The sequence below is a fragment of the Thunnus albacares genome, chromosome 2 (assembly GCF_914725855.1).
Source record: "Thunnus albacares chromosome 2, fThuAlb1.1, whole genome shotgun sequence".
NCBI lineage: Eukaryota > Metazoa > Chordata > Actinopteri > Scombriformes > Scombridae > Thunnus > Thunnus albacares.
Window position 1 is genome coordinate 33624246 of NC_058107.1, and position 20811 is coordinate 33645056.

Here is a 20811-nt window from a genome sequence, read left to right on the forward strand (position 1 = left end):
ATCATAAAAGATCGTTTTCTTAAGGGATTGTAATCAATATTGTCTCTAAATCTGTCCCCATATGGCCATTAATCTCAAAATAATTGATCAAGCAGCAGGCAATTGAAGTGAAATATGTGCTGAAAAGGTAGCACGTGACTCTGCCTTTGATCACAACAAAGAGCAACAGATTAAAAAAAAAACAAAGCACCAAGAAAAAGAATCATTTTTTACACCACGGAAGAGAAAAAAAATCAGATTCATATTCTCATCTTGTATTTATTTACACATCCGGGCATCTGCGCGCTCCCTCCTTCCCTTAGTGGCGCCTTCAGGTCGCATGGGAAATAATCTCTTCAGCAAAAACATAACAATACGTTTCAAAAACCAATAAGGTTTCATGGATCTCTTTTGTGAAACGCTGATTTAATTTGGTTGGTGAAATAATTCTCAACTCGTAACTCATACTTTACACACAAACACTACATATGATGCATTTGAGTTCATGTTTTACAGCAGCACATCAAACACTGCAGGCAACAAACTAATTTGAACTATACTTTACCTCCACTTAAAGCTTCTTCACCGTAAAAATAAAGCTAATTCAAAGAGGTTTGGTTGTAAGTTGCCAAAGTTAACAATCTGAAACCTGAATTGAAACATATAGTGAGTAAAAAAATTGAAGGCATCTTCATTTATAGACAGTGTACAAAAGTAGCACTATTGATATGTTTTCCACGGAAGTTGAAAAACCAAACAGAGCCTTTACAATAAGAAGAACTCTACTGTCTGGGCAAGATAAACCTGATTGACCCCAGACAGGGAAGTTAAAGTGTCACATTAGCAAACGGAAGTACAAGAACAGATCCAGCATACAAAGAACTGTAATAAACTAGACTATCATATACATTATTAACACCCGCTACAGCAAAATAAAGCATAGAACAAAAATAAAGGGTACTTAATAGATACTATAAACATCATACATATTTAATGAACCACAAAGTGTATTGAGATAAAAATCATTTTAAGTGAGGAGAAAGGGAATACTAAAGGTTGCATGTGAATAAAAAATGCACTTTAGTAAATGGAATCAGGTTGTTGTTAGAGATCTGGGGGGAAAAATACAAAATGTTTTAGCACCTTTAAAATAACAAAGAATTAAAATGACTCAACTCAAAAAATATGTACACTCAGTCACCACTTGAATACCACTCTCCACCTGGTTTCCATCTTTCCCACGGGAACCTGAAGGCAGCACAGCCACTCATTGATGAGCGCGCCTGTCAATCACAGCTGCAGCTCCCTCCCACGTGGTGACGTTTCCGTACCAAAGTAACCAGGCCAGTCCATTACGCACACAAAAGACACAACAAAAGCCCGTGCTGGGAAAAATGAGATCCGTCAGCACCCAAAGGACACAACAATAAGTTCCCATCTGGCAGCATCACACATGGACCAGAGCCTGGGACGACGACAATCATTTATTTAACTCCAAACAACAACAACAACAACACAACATCTCTCTCTTTCTTCAGCTGTCCAACCAAGCTGCGTTTTGCTCAGATCTGATCCAGGTGGTGAGTACAGCAGCAGCAGTAGCAGCAGCAGCAGCAGCAACAGCAACAGAAGAGCATGTTTACCTCAAAAAAAAAAAAAAAAACTGAAAGAAAAAGCAGTAAACATGGTTCTGGTGTCGTGCTGGATTCACAGTCTGCATCAGGCTCGGAAAAAACAAACAATAAAAAGCAGCCAGCACAGCGACACTGTTGCGCTTGAGCTGGCGTCGTGCTCTTTTGTTTGGGAAAAAAAAAAGAGGAAAGAGGGGGGGTTGTTAAAAAAAAAAGCATGTAACGTTCAGATTAACTTCTTTAGATTGTCCTAATGTTCAGTTTAAGGGCAGGTTTTGTTGTTAAATGTGTTATTAGTGTTATTATTGCAGTGTTGAGAGCAGCGAGTCTTTTGTCTGGACACTCTTCTTCCTGTTGGTTACCAGAGACGCACAGTGTGCTGCCTCTTTGTTTTCACTTTGCTCAGTTTGAACATCAGCTGTTCCTGCTGGGTTACCTGTCGACTCAACTCACTCCTTGTTTCATAATGGAGCTTTCCTCATTTTTAAGACCCCCCCCTCCCTCCTCCCAAAAAAAAACCCCAAAACAACAGCGTCGTTTAAATCAAAATTGTTGTTACCAGGCGATGAGGAAGGCTTGTGAAACAAAGGAACCAGCGCCAGGAAATGCTCTTGTAGGATTCCAGGCCAAATTTTTAGAATATTTTACAGTTTTTCTTGTTAAAAAATACAGAAAATCTTAAAGTAACAGCATAAGAAGTGAACACAAATAAGACCATGTGCTGTCAAATACTCTGAAGTCAGCAACTTGGCTTCACAGGTGACCACAACAAACCGAAACACAGCTCTGCAGACGTTGTTTACATCCTTATTTGGCGTTTATGAAGAAAACTGTCAGGTGTGCGTCATGTCATGCTGTCAGTGTGTGTGTGTGTATTGAAGAGAGAAGAAAAGGGGGGGGGGGGGGGGTCCACATGCAAATAACAGCATGCTATTGTGTGTCTGTGAGTGACAAGCCCCCCTTTTTTCTCCTGGGGATGCACAGCACAGAGCAGATTTAATCGCTGATGGTGATGATGCTGAAGTATGACACACTTATAAAGCTTGTGTGTGTGTGTTTTTTTTTCACCTTGCCACCCCCCCCTCGCCTCATGCACGTGCAGCTGGGGTTAAACTGGGCTAATTCAGAAAGGGGATTTTGTCCTTTTCATGCAGGGATTATGGCCTCAGGCACCTGTGCAGATTATACAGTATGTATGTAAATATGGCTCGTCTGGGGCTGCTGGGTTGGGTTGCCAGTCTTCACCTTTGTACCTTCTCAGCTGTGTGTGTGTGTGTTTATGTGTGTGCGTGCGTGCGTGTGTTTGCAGCAGCCATGCTTTCACGTCACTTCACGGCTGCTTCCTGTTGAGTTGCGGAAGCTCCTTTGTTTTTTCGTCTGGCTGCTGGTTTCTGTCTCGGCGCTGCTCTTCCTGTTGCAGCATGTTGAGCTCAATTGGAAACTTCTAGAGCTGCTGAAGCTCATTTTCATTGTGTTTTCACTCTCAGGGATGCGGGGTTATTGTGTATGTGTGTGTGTGTGTGTTTTTTTTCTTTCAAGGTGCAACCTTTGTTATGCAATGCTGTCAGTGAGAATGATTGTTGAGCCTGAAAGCTGCTGTAGACATGAAAGTATATATATATATATTTACTACAACAGGTAGTTTCTCTTCCTTTCAACACTTGGATCATCACTCAGAAGATGAAAATGAAGCCCTGACACTTGACAATGTCTGTCTTTTGTTGTAAATTACAAATACTCTTTTGAAAAGATGTATCATATTCCAAAATATGGCTGACAGAAAGCTTAAGGTCTTGTATACATAAACGCATTATAAACAACAATAAACACTACTCAACATTTTCATACAAGAGGATGTTTCTTTTCTTACTCTCATAACCGTCGCCAAGTGTGTTTTTGTTGTAGGAATAAAAGGCCGAGCAGATATATAGCACCACTTGTAGGCAGTCCAATTTGGATCAATAACAAAACACACAGCTGTCATAGTCCCGCCCACATTGTTTGATTGACATGTGCCCTCTGAGAAGAGCTCAGTCATTTTCTCTCTGCAATCGGTGATGTAATAATTATTCAGATACTTAAAGGTGCAGTTAGTAGAACTTAGCGACATCAAGCAGAGTGGATTTGGCAGAAATGGAATATAATATTCATAAGTATGTTTTAATTAGTGTATAATTGTCTGAAAATAAGAATGAATGAGCCATTTATAGCTACACAGGGAGCCTGCCATGTTGCACCGCCATGTTTCTACAGTAGTACTTTTCGCCGCCACCGCAGGTTTTCCTACATGCTTGGAAGGGGAGTGGGAGGGGTATTAAGTTGGTTGCAATCGATAGACGCCATTAAAAGTAAAAGTCCCATATTCAAAATCTTACCAAACTAAAAGTACAGAAATATCTTTAGCAAAATGTACTTTAAGTATCAAAAGTAGTATTCATTATGCAGCAGAATGGTGGTTAGTGACGTTATTATGTATTTTTAAGTTTTTGAAGTAAATGAAATTGCACTTAAAGTGAGACTGCGTGACTTTTGCTGAACAGCGGCCGCTGTGGCCTCAAGTCATAATTACAGCTAAATGCTAAAAAGTGGTGTAACAGTTGCACAAGCACAGAAGAGTCATGTTTTCTAACGTTAGCTTCATGTTTAGCCACCTTAAGCTACTGTTCTTACCAGAGTCTGTGGCAGCAGACAGCAGCAGGGTGAGGAGAAGGGTATTTAGTCGGTTGCAGTCTGCAACCTCACCGCTAGATGCCACTAAATCTTACATACTGTTCCTTTAACTCGTTGTTTTCTGACCTGCTTATTTACTTTTTCACCAAAACTTTCACCCAAAAAGCCCTCATAAACCCACTATACACTACCTGCTCCGCACCAAACAACAGACAGACACAGTTAACGACTAGCAGGTGAAGAAAGAGGAACTTCTAGCAGCTAAATTGACAGTTATTTCCTTCAGGAGTTGGTGGAGACCAAACCAGAGCTAAAAGAGAGTGAATATTAGACTTACATTCATCAGGTGGACAGAAACACGACTCCAAATGAATTGATAATGTTGCTCCGTAACTGCTGGATTTGTAAATAAGCAACAACACATTCACCACAAGTTTGTCAATGTTCCAGTTTGTTCTGCTGCCCCCAAGTGGCCAAAAAAAAAACATCAATGAACGCAGCTTTAAATATGGCACTTGAGTAAATTTAATTACTTTCCGCCAATGTCTGCGATGTAGTTTCACTGGAGTCACAAATGTTTAAATCAAATCAAGTCAAATTCAACCCAATTTCCACGGTGCCTTTTGAGCCAGATTGCAATACAAAGTCCTTCACATAGACATTGAAAGAACGATCAATAAAGCACGAAACAACAGTAACAAACCATGTAAAATAAACCAGTAAAAGGCCCCATTCTTTACTTTACCCACTATATGAACAAACCACCATAACCTCAAACTTTAGTGTCCACTTAAAGACACCAAACAGCCTCTGAACACAGACAGGAATGTTTTAGAGGAACAACACTTCTGTTAAACGTTTGACAGCTGATCCTTTTAGTTCCCGTTCGCTGTGAACCACAGCAGAGACAAACACACAAACAAAATGATTAATAATCATAGTTTAATAGACGAGATAAGTAACAGGGTTATAAAAGGCAGTGGGCGGCATGGAGATGAAGGCAGCAGGATGAAGAGGAGGATGTGAAAAAGATATTACTTTCTATACAGATAGGTAAAATAAAACAATTGGCTTGTTAGACAATGCAATACTTATGTTGATTTCTTGTCCTGTGAGCCCTTTTGAGCAAGTGAATCACCTTTTCGAGTCTCCAGGTTACAAAAGATTTTTGAATCAATTCATTATGGATGTTTTTCGGTGTTGACGGAGGCATAAACGTCACATTTTTGGTTGGTTGGAATCCAAATTCTTGCCGCACCGAAGTCTAGACGGCGGTATAGTCGGAGGTAGAGCAGGTCTCTTCTTCATGGTGAATATTTGGCGGTGTTTTTAGACCTGTAGCAATGTTTTTGTCAATCTCAGTCCCTTCAAAAGGTCACACACTCATTGTGTCTTGGCTGCATTGTCTCATCGGCTATTCTAGTCTGTCCTGCATATGAACTGGTATGCATTTGTTTCTGTAGAGCTGAATCTCCTGCAGGCCTGCTGAATTCAGCATGATAAAAGCCCGTTTAGAGATGTTATTTGTGCTTTTTATGAGGTTTTTTTTTTGTGCCTAATATGTGCTTAATTTGTCTTTTGTGTTTTAGTCTTTGTCTTTTTTGTTTGTTTTAAACTTTCATAGGAAAAATCAATTTTAGAGCAACTTGGATCATATTCTGGTAGTTCTGACCAACATTTCTATCAGTTATGATAACATTGTACTTGCCAAAGTAATTGCTGTGATCACTAAAAACAAGTCAGATGAGGCAAGAATTTCAGGCAGCCAGGTTTTAAACAAACATCCTAAAGTTAGCCAAACTAACTTAGAGATAAAAACAGAGCTGAACAGTAAAATTATTAGCCAAACTGTCTGTTTTGAACATTAATCACATATTAAAGACAGACTTTTTGGTTACATTCTGACTCTCTGGGTTCACTAACTTTCAGTTTTACCTCCAATTAAAGTGGTTTAGAAATTCTGGCTGAACTGTCGGTGTGTTTACAACCTGTCTGATCATGTTACCTCATGTTACCTGCCCTTATCTGACTCTGTTGTAGCAAAGTCACCATGTTCTCACATCTCAGCAATTAACTCCATCAGTACAATGTTTATCACAATCAATAGAACCAGAATTATCCTTTTAATATCAACCTGCAGGTGATAATTATCCATGTAAATGAATTGCTTATTCTTACCAAAACATATGTAACTCCTTGTAAAATTGATCTTTTTTGTAGTTTTTCTTATATTTCTTCTTTATTTTAACTGATAAGTATAAATAAATTAAGGTGTTTATCCTAAAATCACATCTACAGAGCTAGATTATATTTTATACTACATCTAATGCAATAATAATTTTGAAATTGTACTTTTTAATTATAATCATGTCTAAATGCCAACAAGTATCAACTGAAAAAGTAGAGAGAAAAAGTGTTACAACACTAAAACAATAAACTCAGACTCCTTTTTATAACTTCTGTAAGACTTTTTCAGTAATTTCAACATACACAGTATTGTCTTTTGCAATTTATTGTATAATTTGATGATTTTTAATACTTTCTGCGACAGACTGGATGCAAATATAATGGACAAACAAATAAAAACACATAACTTTTATGCGAGCAGCTCCAGTAGTCTCATCCTGCATTCATGGGTCCAGTGGGACAAAACAAACAAAGACTAGCTCCTGTCATAAAAAAAAATGAAAGAAAGACAAGTTTTTCCGAGCAAGTGAAACATATTGTGTGGCCTCAGCTAAAGAGGAGTCTGTTTGACTTGTCATAGCATTAAGTTACATCACCTCGCAGCCATGTTAGGAGTCAACAACATGCTATTGTAATCACATAATAGATGATTGTAATCAAATGATTGCCCCAGCAAACGAGCAGTGTTTCATATTGGAAATGCAATCAAGATCATGAGTTCTAAAAATAGGAGGTATGGAACGTGTCTCTAACCACATCTCCTTTTCCTTCCCCCCCCCCGCCCCCCCCTTGCAGGTTTGATTTTCTCCTGTGGTGTCTGTGTGGAGCGTGCCACACACCCACTCCACAACAACGACGGCTTTTGCTTGCATCTTCCAGTGTTTCTTCTGTCAGCAAGTCCAGCAGAGCTGCAACTCTTCCAGTGCCAGCCCTGACACCAGCGAGGAGCCCTGCCCCACTGACATGGTGAAGATGACCAAGTCCAAGACCTTCCAGGCTTACCTGCCGAACTGCCACCGCACCTACAGCTGCATCCACTGCCGGGCACACCTGGCCAATCACGACGAGCTCATCTCAAAGGTACGACGGCACAGTTCGCTACATCCAGATCCAGACGCGCACACACACACACCCCAGCCCTCCCGTGTCCTTCACATGAAGCAACCCCGCAGCAGCGCACATGACATTCAACTGGTCCGACTATATTTATATACACCAAGAAGGGCTGCAGGGGCTTTGCGGTTGTGTCACAAATCTCCCGGCAGCCACTTTTGATGCCATCATTGAAGGTCAACTAGAGAGAAATCATTCGGAAATGTAAAAGATACTAGAAATATACTCATCTGCTGTAAATATAGATCCACTTAATAATGTTATGAATAAAAGTGGAGAGTCTGACGTGGCAGATTTGGTTGTAAATGTAGGTTAGTGTGTCAGAGCTACACTTTCTGTTTCCAAACATCTTGTAACATGAGAATAGAGTTTAAATAGCTTGAACAAACTGCTAGCTCACTAGCCAGCCTGCTTTTTTTTGTCAAGCAAACAGTGCTGATGGTTTTTTTTTTTTTTATTAGCTATCACTAACACTTGTTTCTACCACATCATGTGGTGACAAACAACCCTTAAAACAGACAAAAATGCCTCACTCATAACTTCCTTAAATGTACTTTAAAGCTGCATTAATTGATTTTTTTTTTTTTTTTTGGACTTAACAAGTTGACAGATAAAGTGTCCTGACATATTGTTGACTTAAGGCGCAGTCACACCAATGTTTAAAGAGCCGGTCAGACTTTCAAGTGTTGCTGCTTTTGCTATTTTTGTTTCTGTTGCTGTTTTTCAGTTTAAAAGTCCAAACTGAAAGCACTGCTGTGGCTCACTGAACGTCTTTGCTAACCTCAAAGTCCACAACAGAAGAAGCTCTCATAGTTTATTAGCTGTTTTCTACCATCCACTTTCATAAATAACCCTTCTCTGCTGAACATCCTTTGAACTATGTGAACAAATCATTAAGGCCGCTAACTCGTAGAGCTACCGTGTCTGATTATCTCTTGCATGTTGGTGGCTTGTAATTTGGCAAGTCATTTAACAAGCCTGTATCACAACCTGTTTCACCAGGATAAACTTTGCTGTGTCACTTCCTGGTGTAACCTGCACTTTCTTAAGGTTAAAGTGTTAGCAAACAATTGTCTTTTGACACATGAATTTGACACGGAGCAACATTCATTTGTCTTATTTTAGCTCTGGTTTTTTTTTCTGCACCACCTCTTGAAAGAAATATCTGGCTTTATCTTGCTGTTCTCTTACAGCTAGCCGCTAGCTAACTTTTCTGCTGTTTGGTGCTGGATAGGAGCCGCACATTCATAAACAAGGCTGGTGATTGAACCATATATGTGCTGTAAAACAAAAACATTGAACTATTTTCATATTAGGTATTGTTTGATTCAATGTAGATATAAAAATACTTAATGCAGCTTTAAAATAAGTGTTTTTATCCCAACTCATTGATAAGAAGCAACATTTAAGGCTTTATGAAAAGTTCAGATGGTTGTTAATGAATGTATGCTATTAAGATGTCCTGTTGTGTCGGTCAGTTGTGGAGAAAAGAGGAGAGCATAAGCTGCTGATAATCCCCTTAAACTAATTAATAAAACACTGCATGAGTGTCGCAGTGCAAACTGTATTTTAAAAATGGGATTTTTCACCCAGATGTGCAATCAAATGAAACACCGATAACTTGTCAGAGTCATTTAGAAATCAAAATGTCTATGTTTGTCCCTTCAATCACATTTGAGGTGACACTGTGGGCCGTGATGATAAATTCTGACGGCGCTATTTGGAAATGAATAAATCTGCGGCCGGCTCAAACCTGTGACTTCTCACTCAGAGGGGACTCAGCAGTGATTGAGTGTTGTCCTCCAGTATTAGTCGTGGCGAACGACACTCGGATTTGACAGCGATGTCATTTTATTTGATGCTCACCTTTCGTTATTGCATCTCTAAAGCGTGTGTACCTGTCCGCTTCTTGCATCTGTATTTTATTTCTGCCCGTAAATTCTCTAGAGGGGTTGATGACAGCCGCAGCTGCTATTATTACTGAGTCGTTTTTTTTTTTTTTTGCAGTGCACAGAAGAGCCGGTCTGTCTTTCAAGTCTTACTGCTGTGGTTATTTTTGTTTCTGTTGCTGTTTTTCAGTAAATAAAAAAAAAAATAAAAAAATTTAAAAAAAAGTCAAAACTGAAAACACTGCTGTGGCTCGCTGAACGTAACCTCAGAGGCTTACTTTCATAATATCAGATGAAAAATCAGGACACTCTGGCTGCAGATCTGCCTCACTGCCCACGTTTTTCGTTTTTTTTATTCGGTTGTATTTTTCTCCTCTTTGTTATCTGTACTCAACCTGCTGAGTTTAGCGGTCGAAGAAGAGGTCGTTTCAGGGCCGCGACTAATGATTGTCTTCATTCATCAGTCGATCTATGGATTGTCTTTTTGGATTAGTCGATTTAATAATTGTTTAGCTTTGAAAATATCAGAAAATAAAGACAAATTCATGCAGGTTTCCAGACACCGATGTTGCAGTGGCTTAATTTGGGCAAATAAAAGTTAGAAAACCTGAAGAATGTTGATATAAGATAGTAAAAAAACTGCAAAAAGTCACATTTTCTGTCAATCAACTAAACATTTCAGCTGTAGAGGTTGTTGACACTTTGTACCAGAAACCTTACAGCAATCAACTGTTGGCAACCTGCTGTATTTGTGGCAAGAGAGATTTAATTAGCCGATGTTTCTATTGACTCAGAAGTAATCGGTTATTTCTTTTGTCGTCACTAGATCGGCGTGACGAATGTTCCCGAGACTGCACGTCTCCCTCTAACCTTAACTTTTAGGAAATGTATTATCATCAGCGTCATCATCATCATCTGCACGGCAGGAGTGGATAATTAGCGTCATAGAAATAAGACATTTCAGTCGTTCAATCCGGCGTTTCTGTCAGACTGTTGTCGGAGAAGCTCTTCTCTAGGAGACTGTGACCCGTAGTGAATCTAAATGACAGTTTATTATAAGTGGCAAAAAGTGCCTGGCGGTGCTGGTCTGAATATAAAATGAGTTCTTCTCCAACTAATATTCAAATAAAATGTCTTAAAGCTGCACCAGAGAAAGATTTTCCAAGGCAAAAGTTAAACCTTGACATTGATTATGAGTTTAAAAAAAAAAGTCTTTTCACACATAACTCTCCATGTCCTGTCATTCAGCAATTCAAAGTCTCAACTGCAATATGATTGGAGTCCATCCGTCTTTTTCATTTGTGGTTGTGCTGTAATGTGTCTCATTGTGTCGGCCTGCAAGTACATTTCCATCCACATGTTTTTATGTAGACTGTCAATTTGCACATAAAAAAATCTGAGTGGAATAATTTAACAAAAAAAGCATATATATAATATATGTAATATAGCTTGGATGAGATGGAAAAGTTGGCAAACATTATTGTCATGATGTCACTCTCCGTTCAGGGCTCCGCTCCACCAGACAGACCAAAAAAAAAAAACAATAAAAGGAGTGGAAGTGTTGTGAGTTTACACAACCGCAACATCCCAACAATGAAATACAACGATGTATCGTGTTACTGACGCAGATTTATTGTGATAATCTTTTTTACGTCCTCTTGAATATGGAGGTAGCTGTTGGAATCATGCGCTGACTGACGTTTAATTTCACATTAATCCATAACGGCCGTGTTCACGCCGACATTTATGATGTTTCACCAAGTTCAGCTGATTTGAACAGCTTCAGGAGGATTAGCTTAATTTGCTTTAATAAATCACAACTCGCTTAATTAAATTCACTGAGTGCAAATTTGAACTGCGACTTGTTATCTTGCAACGTGGTCACACTTTAAGTCCAGGAAGTTGTTTTAGCTAATAAAGTTAATGTTGTTTTGTACTTGGTTGTAATACTCGATCGAGTTGTAGCTTTGTTTTTAATTAGCCAGCTAGCTAATGTTGTTACAGTACTGTCGCTTGGTCATTTAATCATCGCATCACTTTCTATATTTTAATTGAATCTTTTTGTCTGTATATTGTCAAGTTTTTGCCACGATAAGCAGCTTCTTTTTGTGATGTTCCACCAGAACAGGTGTTTATGTGTCTCTGAGGTACTTGTGTTTTTAATTTTTTGTGTATTTTTTTGGGGGGATAATTAAGTTAATCCACTGAGATCTTCAGATATTCCTCTGAGTAAAAAACACACTGGATCTACAGTAGTAAGACATCAGTTTCCATGATTTGTTTTCTTCAATTTCCTCTAAAAACCACTGTTAACGCTCGACAGTCCCACAAAATATGTGAATGATCCTCTATCATCCTACACTTCCTCCTTCACGAAGCTACTTTGGAGTCCTTATCAAAAGTCGATACAACCGCTAGGATCCTGAAAAATACAATTTTAAACCTCCATGAATCACATTTGATACATTTGTGGAAACCTGCACGTAAATCCTCCCACATCCTGTCCTCAATGATTACCTTCAGTTCGAGAAAATTGTTTTTTATGTCTTACACACACACACACACACACACACACACACACACACACACATCTTATTTTACAGTCAGATCACACAGAGGGATGATGAAGATTCAGTCCATTTGCCCAAAATGAAATTGTCCTGCCAGGTCTGGTCATTTATCTGCCCACAGAGTGACGAATCAGTACCTGAGTGAATTACAAACAGCAGAGAGAGGAAGCTGGACTCTTGAGACCGTGACGCTTCATAGCAAATGATCTAACAGCGCGTTTTGTCAGAGGGCTTCTGGGTATTGAAGTCCTCATTGTCCAAACAGTTAGCCCTCGCTGACATTTGAAGCCACAAACATGCAAAGCTGCCAAGTGTTGCTTTAATGCCCGCCGCAAATCGACAGCTGGTGAGCAAAGAGTGAGTAAAGTTTATAAACTATCAGATGATCCAGAGTTGCCCCGAATGAAGCGATGACCTTTATGTGTTATAATAAGATAGTGACAGTCGTGCTCCCCGTGCGTTGCACTCTCACCACGCGCTAAGCTGATTATTCAAATGGCAAAGATGATCAATCTGCGCACTCGCCATCTCCATGTCGAAATCCATTTGCCTCCTGCGGCTCGGAGACTCGGGAGCTCGCCGCTTGTTAGTGCAAAGCAGGAAGAAGACGAGAGCTCGGTAAACAGCTCTACCACCAGACTATGTTCCCTTTCAGCAGGATCAGAGGCCTCGAGATGATAATTTCGGAGTTGTAAAGTCTGCACAACGAGGAAATCACAGGGTTTATTATTGTTAAACACCGCTGTAATTTACACTGATGCACCTTTGGCTAAAGAGAGCCTCTATCCTTGTTTATCTGCTCCTCACTTAATCTGTCCGCAGCCATGAAAGATATGCAGATTTATTGTCACACAGCAGAGAGATGTCGTTTTATGATGACATGGTGTTTTGGGTCCGTTGAGGCTTTAATAGCTCCTGTGCTGCAGCAAATCTTTAACCGGTTTCACTTTCTTATGTTTCTACATGGGACTGGAATGAGTAGAACAGCATGCAGCGGAGAATAATGGAAAGGCTTTTACAAATTGTTGGCCGTGACGCAGCGGTGCAAAGCCTGCCGACCATCTACCATTAAGCTTGTGCCAAAACACCAAGTTAGAGGTCAGCCTGTTAAAGTGGCGGCTTGTAAATGAGGTTTGTCTGGATGGTTTCAGAGGCAGGCGGGCGCTCCGGGCTTGTGTTTGAGAAAATAGTCGGTAATGTGGTAGATTTTATGTGTTGTAGTGATGACTGACAGACCTGCCTGCCTCAGATGGACGGTTTTAATAGGGGTGTGAATCTTTGGGAATGTCATAAATCGATTCAGATTCTTGGGTGTCTGATTCAGAATAGATTCTCGATTCAAAACAGATTCTTAACTGAATGAATAGAAAGGGGAGCTCCAGTATACTGTGTGCCAAACCATTCACTGGTGTCCTTAATCCACTGAAATACAATATGAAACATAAATGACAGATGAGATAAATGGTTCACCTTTTTATTTTAAAAAGTTAACCACATTAATTAAAGAATTAATTAATTCAAACACATCTTACAGTCTCCTGCCTGGGTGCTCCGCTGTGTTGTTATTAACGTCATGTCTCCAGCAGAGGAGAGCAGCTTCTCTGCTGCGCCGTTAGCAGGTCAAAGACATCGCTGTACAACACCCTGAGCCGGCGCGGGGTCGTTGAGGTGAAACAGACTGAGCACCGAGTAATTTTCTTCACCTCAGAGTTGGTTTAAGTTGCTTTAATGCTGCAGTGTGTGTGTCAGTCAGCTGGTCTGCTGCTCCACTAAGCTAACGTTAGTCTCTAAGTGACGGCGTAGAAAGTTCACATTCGTCGTGCAAAGGTAGTTATTTAGTTATTAAATCAAAACATGCTTGCAACTGCTGCTTTTTGTGAAGATGAACTATAAGGTAATGCTAGCATGTGTGCCTTGTGGATTGTCCAGGTGCCGTTTGTAGTGACTAGACCCAAACTTTAAGTCGCTACTGACCGCTAATGGTATGATTGTTCCGACATGCACTCAATATTGCGCAGACTATTCAATTTAATTGATAAATGCTTTCTTTATTGCCTTAAGACAGTGTCAAACTTTCTTTCTATTAATTTCCTTTATATAAAATAAAATGAGAAACCAAAAACAACCAAAATAGCCGCTATCCTGAGCACAGTCAAAAAACTTTTTGCCTCTCACCATCACCTGTAATGATTGGCGTGACCTTTAAATAAATCAGTGCTCAGCCGGCCTTGACCATGTTCCCCTTGCTGTTTGGGAGGAGTACCACATCAAATCGAATACCTGGCTCCTACAACGTTATTAACCAACATTTGGAAGATTGATTTGTGACATTTGTGAATTGATTCAGAGTCGTAGGAGATAAGAAGCGAGATTCTTATGTGAATCGATTTGTTTCCATCCGCCCCTACTGTCCAATGTTTCAAACGTCAGGTGCAGTTTTGTATAGAAATGTCATCAAACAGAGGTTGTAAGTTAGATGTTTGAGCTACTTTACTGCTTTTTTTATGCCTCTGCACCAAAAGCTGTGGTCAGAGGCGTTATGTTTTCAGGTTGTCTATCCGTCAGTCCTATTCTCGTGATATCTCAGGAACTTGGACTCAAGGATGAACTAATAAGAATCTGGTGCTCAAAGGTCACCGTCACCTCCCAAATAACTGAAGAATTCATACGCTAATTATGACAAAGTTTCACACAAATGTCTATATAGGATATAATGATGGAAGTGATGGCATTTTATATCTAAAAGGTCAAAGGTTTAACTTCACTGTGACGACATAACGTTCTGCAAAAACACTTTTCTGGCCGTTATTCGACGCCATAACTCAGGAACAGAAGGGGGAGATTGTGACCATATTTCACATTTGGTCGGACACTGAATTGATGACATTTATCTTGGGTGTCTACCTTGAAACTGTGGAGATTTTTTATTAAATTCAAAGTCTTTCACCAAAAAAAATTATATGAGTCTAGACGGACGTGGGATGTACATTTCAACTTGAGTGGTTGGCGGCGAGGCGGTATTTCTAGTTTGTCACTCCAAGACTTGATTTTCTAGTAAATTTGTTCCATTAATCACATTTTTGCTTCACTGACATATAAAATCTTGACAAATAAGTCCCGAACTCATCTTTCCTTCCCTGATTTACTTTATTTCACGGCTGTAACTCTTCTTGAGCTGCACATTTGACCTCTTCATTGTGACCTTGGCTTATCATGAGCATTGATTGTTGCTTTCTAAGTGATAAATAATTAGACGAGAGTTGAGATATTTACGAGCTCGGGCGTCGGTGCTCCTGATGTCACCGTGGGAAAGGCTGATAAAGTTAAAGGGTGTTATGGTTTGTTTACGATTGTTTTATGAGAGGTCACACCACATTGTTCTCAGAGCTGACGCTGGAGCAGGAATGCTGGAGAACCAGTAGCACCAGAGAGCTTGAAACTGGGAAATGCAAATGAATTGGATCTATCGCAGCACAATAGCCGCGTCTCAGGGAGTTCCCCAAAGTCTATATTAGGAAGCTACATTAGGAATTTAGCCTAGTTTGGCCCTGTGGTTTCTACTTATATGGTCCTATATTGTGCTGCATTATTAAGAAGTTGCTGTTATATGTAGGGGTTTTTTTTTTTCCTGCTGTTTGTTTAGTTTATCTTGTCTAGACATGAAAACCACTGAGAAAATGCAGCAGGCAGATTTAAACAATGACTTCTGGTATATAGATGTTTATCAGTATAAAGCTTAAGATGGCTATGTTTGGGTTTGTTTTGGTTAAGGTCATGTGGAGGATCTGATATATGCAACTGACTTTAAAGTATTTTTAACATCCTACTCCTCCCAACATACACCCACATAAACACACACACACACACACATGGCTGGCTGCAATCTTCTGCATAGAATTAATTTTGCAGTGTTTGTATTATAAAACATAGCTTTCACAGTGATGGCATTAAATAAAAGTATACTGCAGCATGCCTTTAATGAAATTTTGTCCACATTATGTTTAGAATCATTTGGTATTTGTCTTCACCAATAGTTGAACATTAAAGGACGGGTTCATAATTTTTCAAGTCTGTCTTAAAACAACAGTCAGGTTCTCAAATGATGAGGTTTTTTCTTGCTGTAATCATTCCTCCTGTTCATATGGATCATTAGAAGATCCCTTCATAATGCACTAATGTGATATGGTGATGGGGGCCAAAATCCACAGTCCTCCTTCTGTGCAAAAAATGTGTTTATTTATTATTTAAAAGTTTATCTGAAGCTAATATGAAGCTTCAGCTGTCTTAATGAGTCAAATCAAGTAGATATCTTTCATCATTACAGTCTTTTTAGTGCCAAAGTTCCTCTTTTTGTTACCATACTTCCACCACAGCTCAACAGGGAAACACTTAGAGGGAATTTGATGCTAAAAAGACTGTAAATGTGGCAGATATGACTAATTCAGACTGCTGAAGCCTCATATAAGCTTCACATCAACTTTTAAATGCATTTTTTGCACTAAATGACTGTGTGGACACACTGTGGATTTTGTCCTCCATCACTTACACTGAAAGCAATTTTGAAGGGTATCTTTTTAATAGCCAGTATGAACAGGAGGAATGATTACAGCGAGGAAAAACCTCTTTCACTGTTCATATGGGCTCCTGGCTGACAGACTTGATAAATTGTGAACCCATCCTTTAAACAAATCTACTGTCAGGGATTTCCACTGCATATTACAGCCTCAACTGAAATAAAAACCAGCCCTGCCAACGTCATTTTTATGAAATATTAACCTTCAAAGAGAAAGAACAAAGGTGTTATATCCCACAGCGAAGGCCACATATTTAATGAGGCGGTTTTTACATAATCTTAATATCTAAATTGATCACAATATGAGATGCATTATGATTTTTCTGATTGAGCTCAGCAGGAGACAAACCTCTTTGGACTTTGCTTGCAGTGTAGCACCAAACACAGCGTCTGCATTATATTCAGCTTTCAGCAGTACCAGTTTGGAAACCACTAATCTAGTGGAAATGTTTCTGCATGTCTTTTCCTCCAAATTCTCAGTATGTAATCCTCTCTGTCGGGCCTTCGAGGAAGTTTTGGCAAATGTTTAATTTCCCTGCAAGTTAAGTTTCCTCCCTGTGGCTCAGTCGTGCAGGTGTTTGAACTTTTAAAATGCTGTCTTTTAAACTTTGAAGGGACTAAACATAAACATGGCAGACTGGACACTTTTAGAGTTTCTCCCTTGTAGCTGACCTCTGACCTTGGACTCCAATGTGGAGGTAAAAAAAAAAAAAACCCAAAGAGGGATCAGTGAAGTCAAAGTCACAGCCTGCTGCTTTACAGAGTGAACTGTTGACTGGGTTGTTTATTGGGCTAATTCCATAAAGCGACTCCTGACAAATGACCTAATTTACCTGAATAATCCACTTAAATAATAATTGGATTCGATGAAGGGATCTTCAGTAAGACAGTCTGTCTTTAACCTGTAACTGTAAACATGCTGCAAAGATACATGTACATTACAAGTAAAACATCATTAATCCACATGTGTGATTATATCTGACAGGTTGATAGTTTAATGGACTGATTGGAGAAATATAACTCAACCTGACAGATTGTGACGTTTCACAGATAGTTGTGGTTTTAAATCTGTACGACCTGTATGTGCCATTTATGTTTTTAATGTACACAACATTGTTAATAATAAAAATGTGCATACGTTTGAGAAAATCAGCACACTCCGAACCCACAGTCAGGTACAGTGCAAGTATTTAATCATAAAGCCAAGTTAATGGTTGTTAGACCTTCATCAGTTTTTCATGCAAGTACACATGAGAATCTGTAGTGCACTGTGGTTTTATGATGATGAAAGCTGTATATTTTAATTACACTGTATATATAAAGCCCAACTAGGGACAAGAGTTGAAAGTTAGCAATAGCTATAAACTCTCTGTGCAGTACATCAGTTTCATGCTCTGTGTCAGAACTATGTTAAATTGCATCGTCCCTATCAAATAAAATAAAAAATGCTGCTCACAAACTACATCATATTATAAATCAACACAGAAGGCAATCAGAAACTCAAAATAATGGAACATGCATATTAGAAGTTACATCAACTCCGCCGATGACAAAATGCTAACATCAAAGTCCACATTTAAACTTACAGTATTTACAGTAGAAATCTTAATAAGTGAATCCAGCGCAGCTCCGAGTGAACAATTAGATCAGATCTTTAAAACCATTTTAAACCTTTTTTTTTTTTTTAAATCATGAATTTCTTTTAAAACCTTCAATTGTTTCCAAGTACAGGAAGTTGTTTTTAGGGCTGCAATGCTAGCACAAGTACAAAATTAGTACAAAATATCTGTAAAAAAAAGAACAATAAAATTAAATAATTGCAATTAGTTATTTAAGTTTTTTATCCCTGTAAATAGTTATGTCTGATGTAATACATTATAGTGCATAATAGTATACAGCATTAAACATTAATATGAATATTGTGGATATTTTATTTTTAGGGCTGCCACTAAGGGTTATATAAATAATTGATTAACGGATTAAATTATCAATCTTTAAAATGTCTTAAAAGAGTTCCAAGGTCACCACCAGATCCCGATGATGTCTTCAAATTGCTTGTTTTGTCCGCCAACAGTCCAAAGCCCAAAGACCCTCAGTTTATAGTGATAAAAAAGAAAACCAGACATTTCTCGTATTTAAGAAGCTTAAACCAGTGAATGTTTTCCTTTTTTGCGTGAAAATCAATGAATCAATCATCAAAATAGCTGCTCTTTCATTCATCTTATTGTTTCATCACTTTAATATGCGCCTCTGCTTACATTGTTCATATCATCGTATACATGGATATCAGAAAAATGTAATATCTCGATACTGATTTTCGACCATGCCGCTCACAGATCTATTAATAAGCTCTCTATTCTCTGCCACACCTCGTCGGCATTTGTGTGTTCAATAGTCCGAGGCAGCATCACCACTCTTCAGCATCAACCCTTCTAAGCCGATTATGTTACTTAGGAGAAGATGACACCGTAGTCTGGTGTTTTCCACTACACACTGCCAAGGCCCGCTGACCCTGTCCATGTTTGATTTTCATCCCATATGAAATTTGTGAAGCGCCGTGCTCCGTGACCATGTTTCTTGTAAGTTTTTGCACTGTGCACATAGTTAAAAAAAAAAAAAAGATGCTAGCTACTCAGCCATGCTAACAGCAAAGGAAGGTGTTGGAGGGGCTCTGCAGGTTCTGGCAGATTTTCTCCCCATGGTTGCAGTCTGAGTACTGGAAATCTCCTGAGCCAGGTATAAAATACTGTTCCCCCCCCCTCCCCGAGCTTATGTGCCTAGTCTTCCAGGCATGCCAGCCGGCGAGCAAAGATGCAGATGGAGCAGCCCGAAAGAGAGGATTAACCTGAGCACATGGGCCAGGAGGAAGTATGGCAAGCACAGAGCCCCTCCCCCATCCTCCTCCTGCCTTCAACCACCAAACTAAATATGGCAAGCTTCTGAAAAAAAAAAAAAAAGACTGAACAGAAAAGAAGTTTTTCTTTCTTGCAGTAAAACTCCCGGACAAACCTCCATTTAATTTAGGATGTTATTGAGGCTGTGCAGTCGTGTCTCAGAAGCACTCGCAGGAATCAAGCAGAAAGTCAACCTCAGACTTAGAAAAACACTCAAACTTCAGCACTATACTATCAGCAAAGAGGAAGCTTTCCTTCTCAGAGAGAGAGTGTGACATTGCTGTTTCACTCTCAGCCGCAAATTAAGTAATGATGATGCCTTGCAGTTTTCTGATAGCTGCAGTTTGTGATATTAAACAAGGGTAAAAAATAAAAATGCAGGCAGTAGAACTTCTTTATGTGTGCAAGCAAAAAAAATCTCCAGGTTATCTAGATTATATATGCAGAAATACTGTACGACATCAGAATTAAAATGCATCTTAAATCTCAGTTAATTTAAAACCATTAACTTTTTATTTTCATCATATTACACAATTAATGTGAAATCTCGTAGTGATGAACCAAAGGAGAATCATCACCGGACACCTGATTCTGCAATTACCACCAGCTCTACAGAGTGTTTTAGCATCTTTCTGCAGCAGCTCTGATACTTTTTATACTATATATAAGTTTTTTTAAATTCAGAATCAGCAAAAATAAAAAGCTGCATATAAGCTATGAAAGAAGAACTTGCTTTTTTTTTTTTAATGCTCATCTCAACCATAAAAGAAGAGCTCTTTGTCATAATTGGATGAGTCTCTGTTAGCATGAAGGACAACGAGATGCCACGGTGACAAGAAAACACAATCACTTCTCTCAGCACCTTCAACCAAAACATGTTAAAAACAGGAAGTGTGAGCACAAAATCCGATCTGACATCTGTTGTTATTGTCATCCTGAGCACGCTGCATCTCTTCAACATCGCTGTCGGTTCATATTTTAATCAGATATGGGTTACATCCTACAGATACAGATAGGAGCATCATCCTGAAATCAGATCGCAGTGTGAGCAGCACTTGAGAGCAGAGCGTGAAGGCCTGCAGTGTGAACGTGGTCCCGGAGCGGGACGACGCAGCCTGAATACTGAGGAGGCGGCTGAGTGTTTTATTCAGCACCTTGGCTTCGTCCCACCCATTAGGCTGATGGAAGCCCCTCTAATGGATTGATCACACTTTTCATTTCTTGCCATTAAGGGACGCAGTTCCTTTAGCTCTTTTGTTTCCTCCGTCCAAATTGGGAGTTTGCCAAGACTCTGGTGGTTTACAT

The 20811-nt window shown here is 39.3% G+C and overlaps 1 protein-coding gene across 3 annotated transcripts in view; it reads left to right on the forward strand.

The window, feature by feature from the left end:
* Positions 1 to 20811, forward strand: part of LOC122967173 (protein yippee-like 1) — a 40424-nt gene that overhangs the window by 2034 nt on the left and 17579 nt on the right. The window contains exons 1-2 of one of the 3 annotated variants that reach the window (XM_044331676.1): positions 326 to 1559; positions 7263 to 7547. In XM_044331676.1, the coding sequence (XP_044187611.1) occupies positions 7431 to 7547 (117 nt within the window). In that variant the 5' untranslated portion in view covers positions 326 to 1559; positions 7263 to 7430. Of the gene's footprint in view, positions 1 to 325; positions 1560 to 4681; positions 7548 to 20811 lie in introns of those variants that run through there. The other 2 variants (XM_044331685.1, XM_044331695.1) reach the window with 2 other exon arrangements.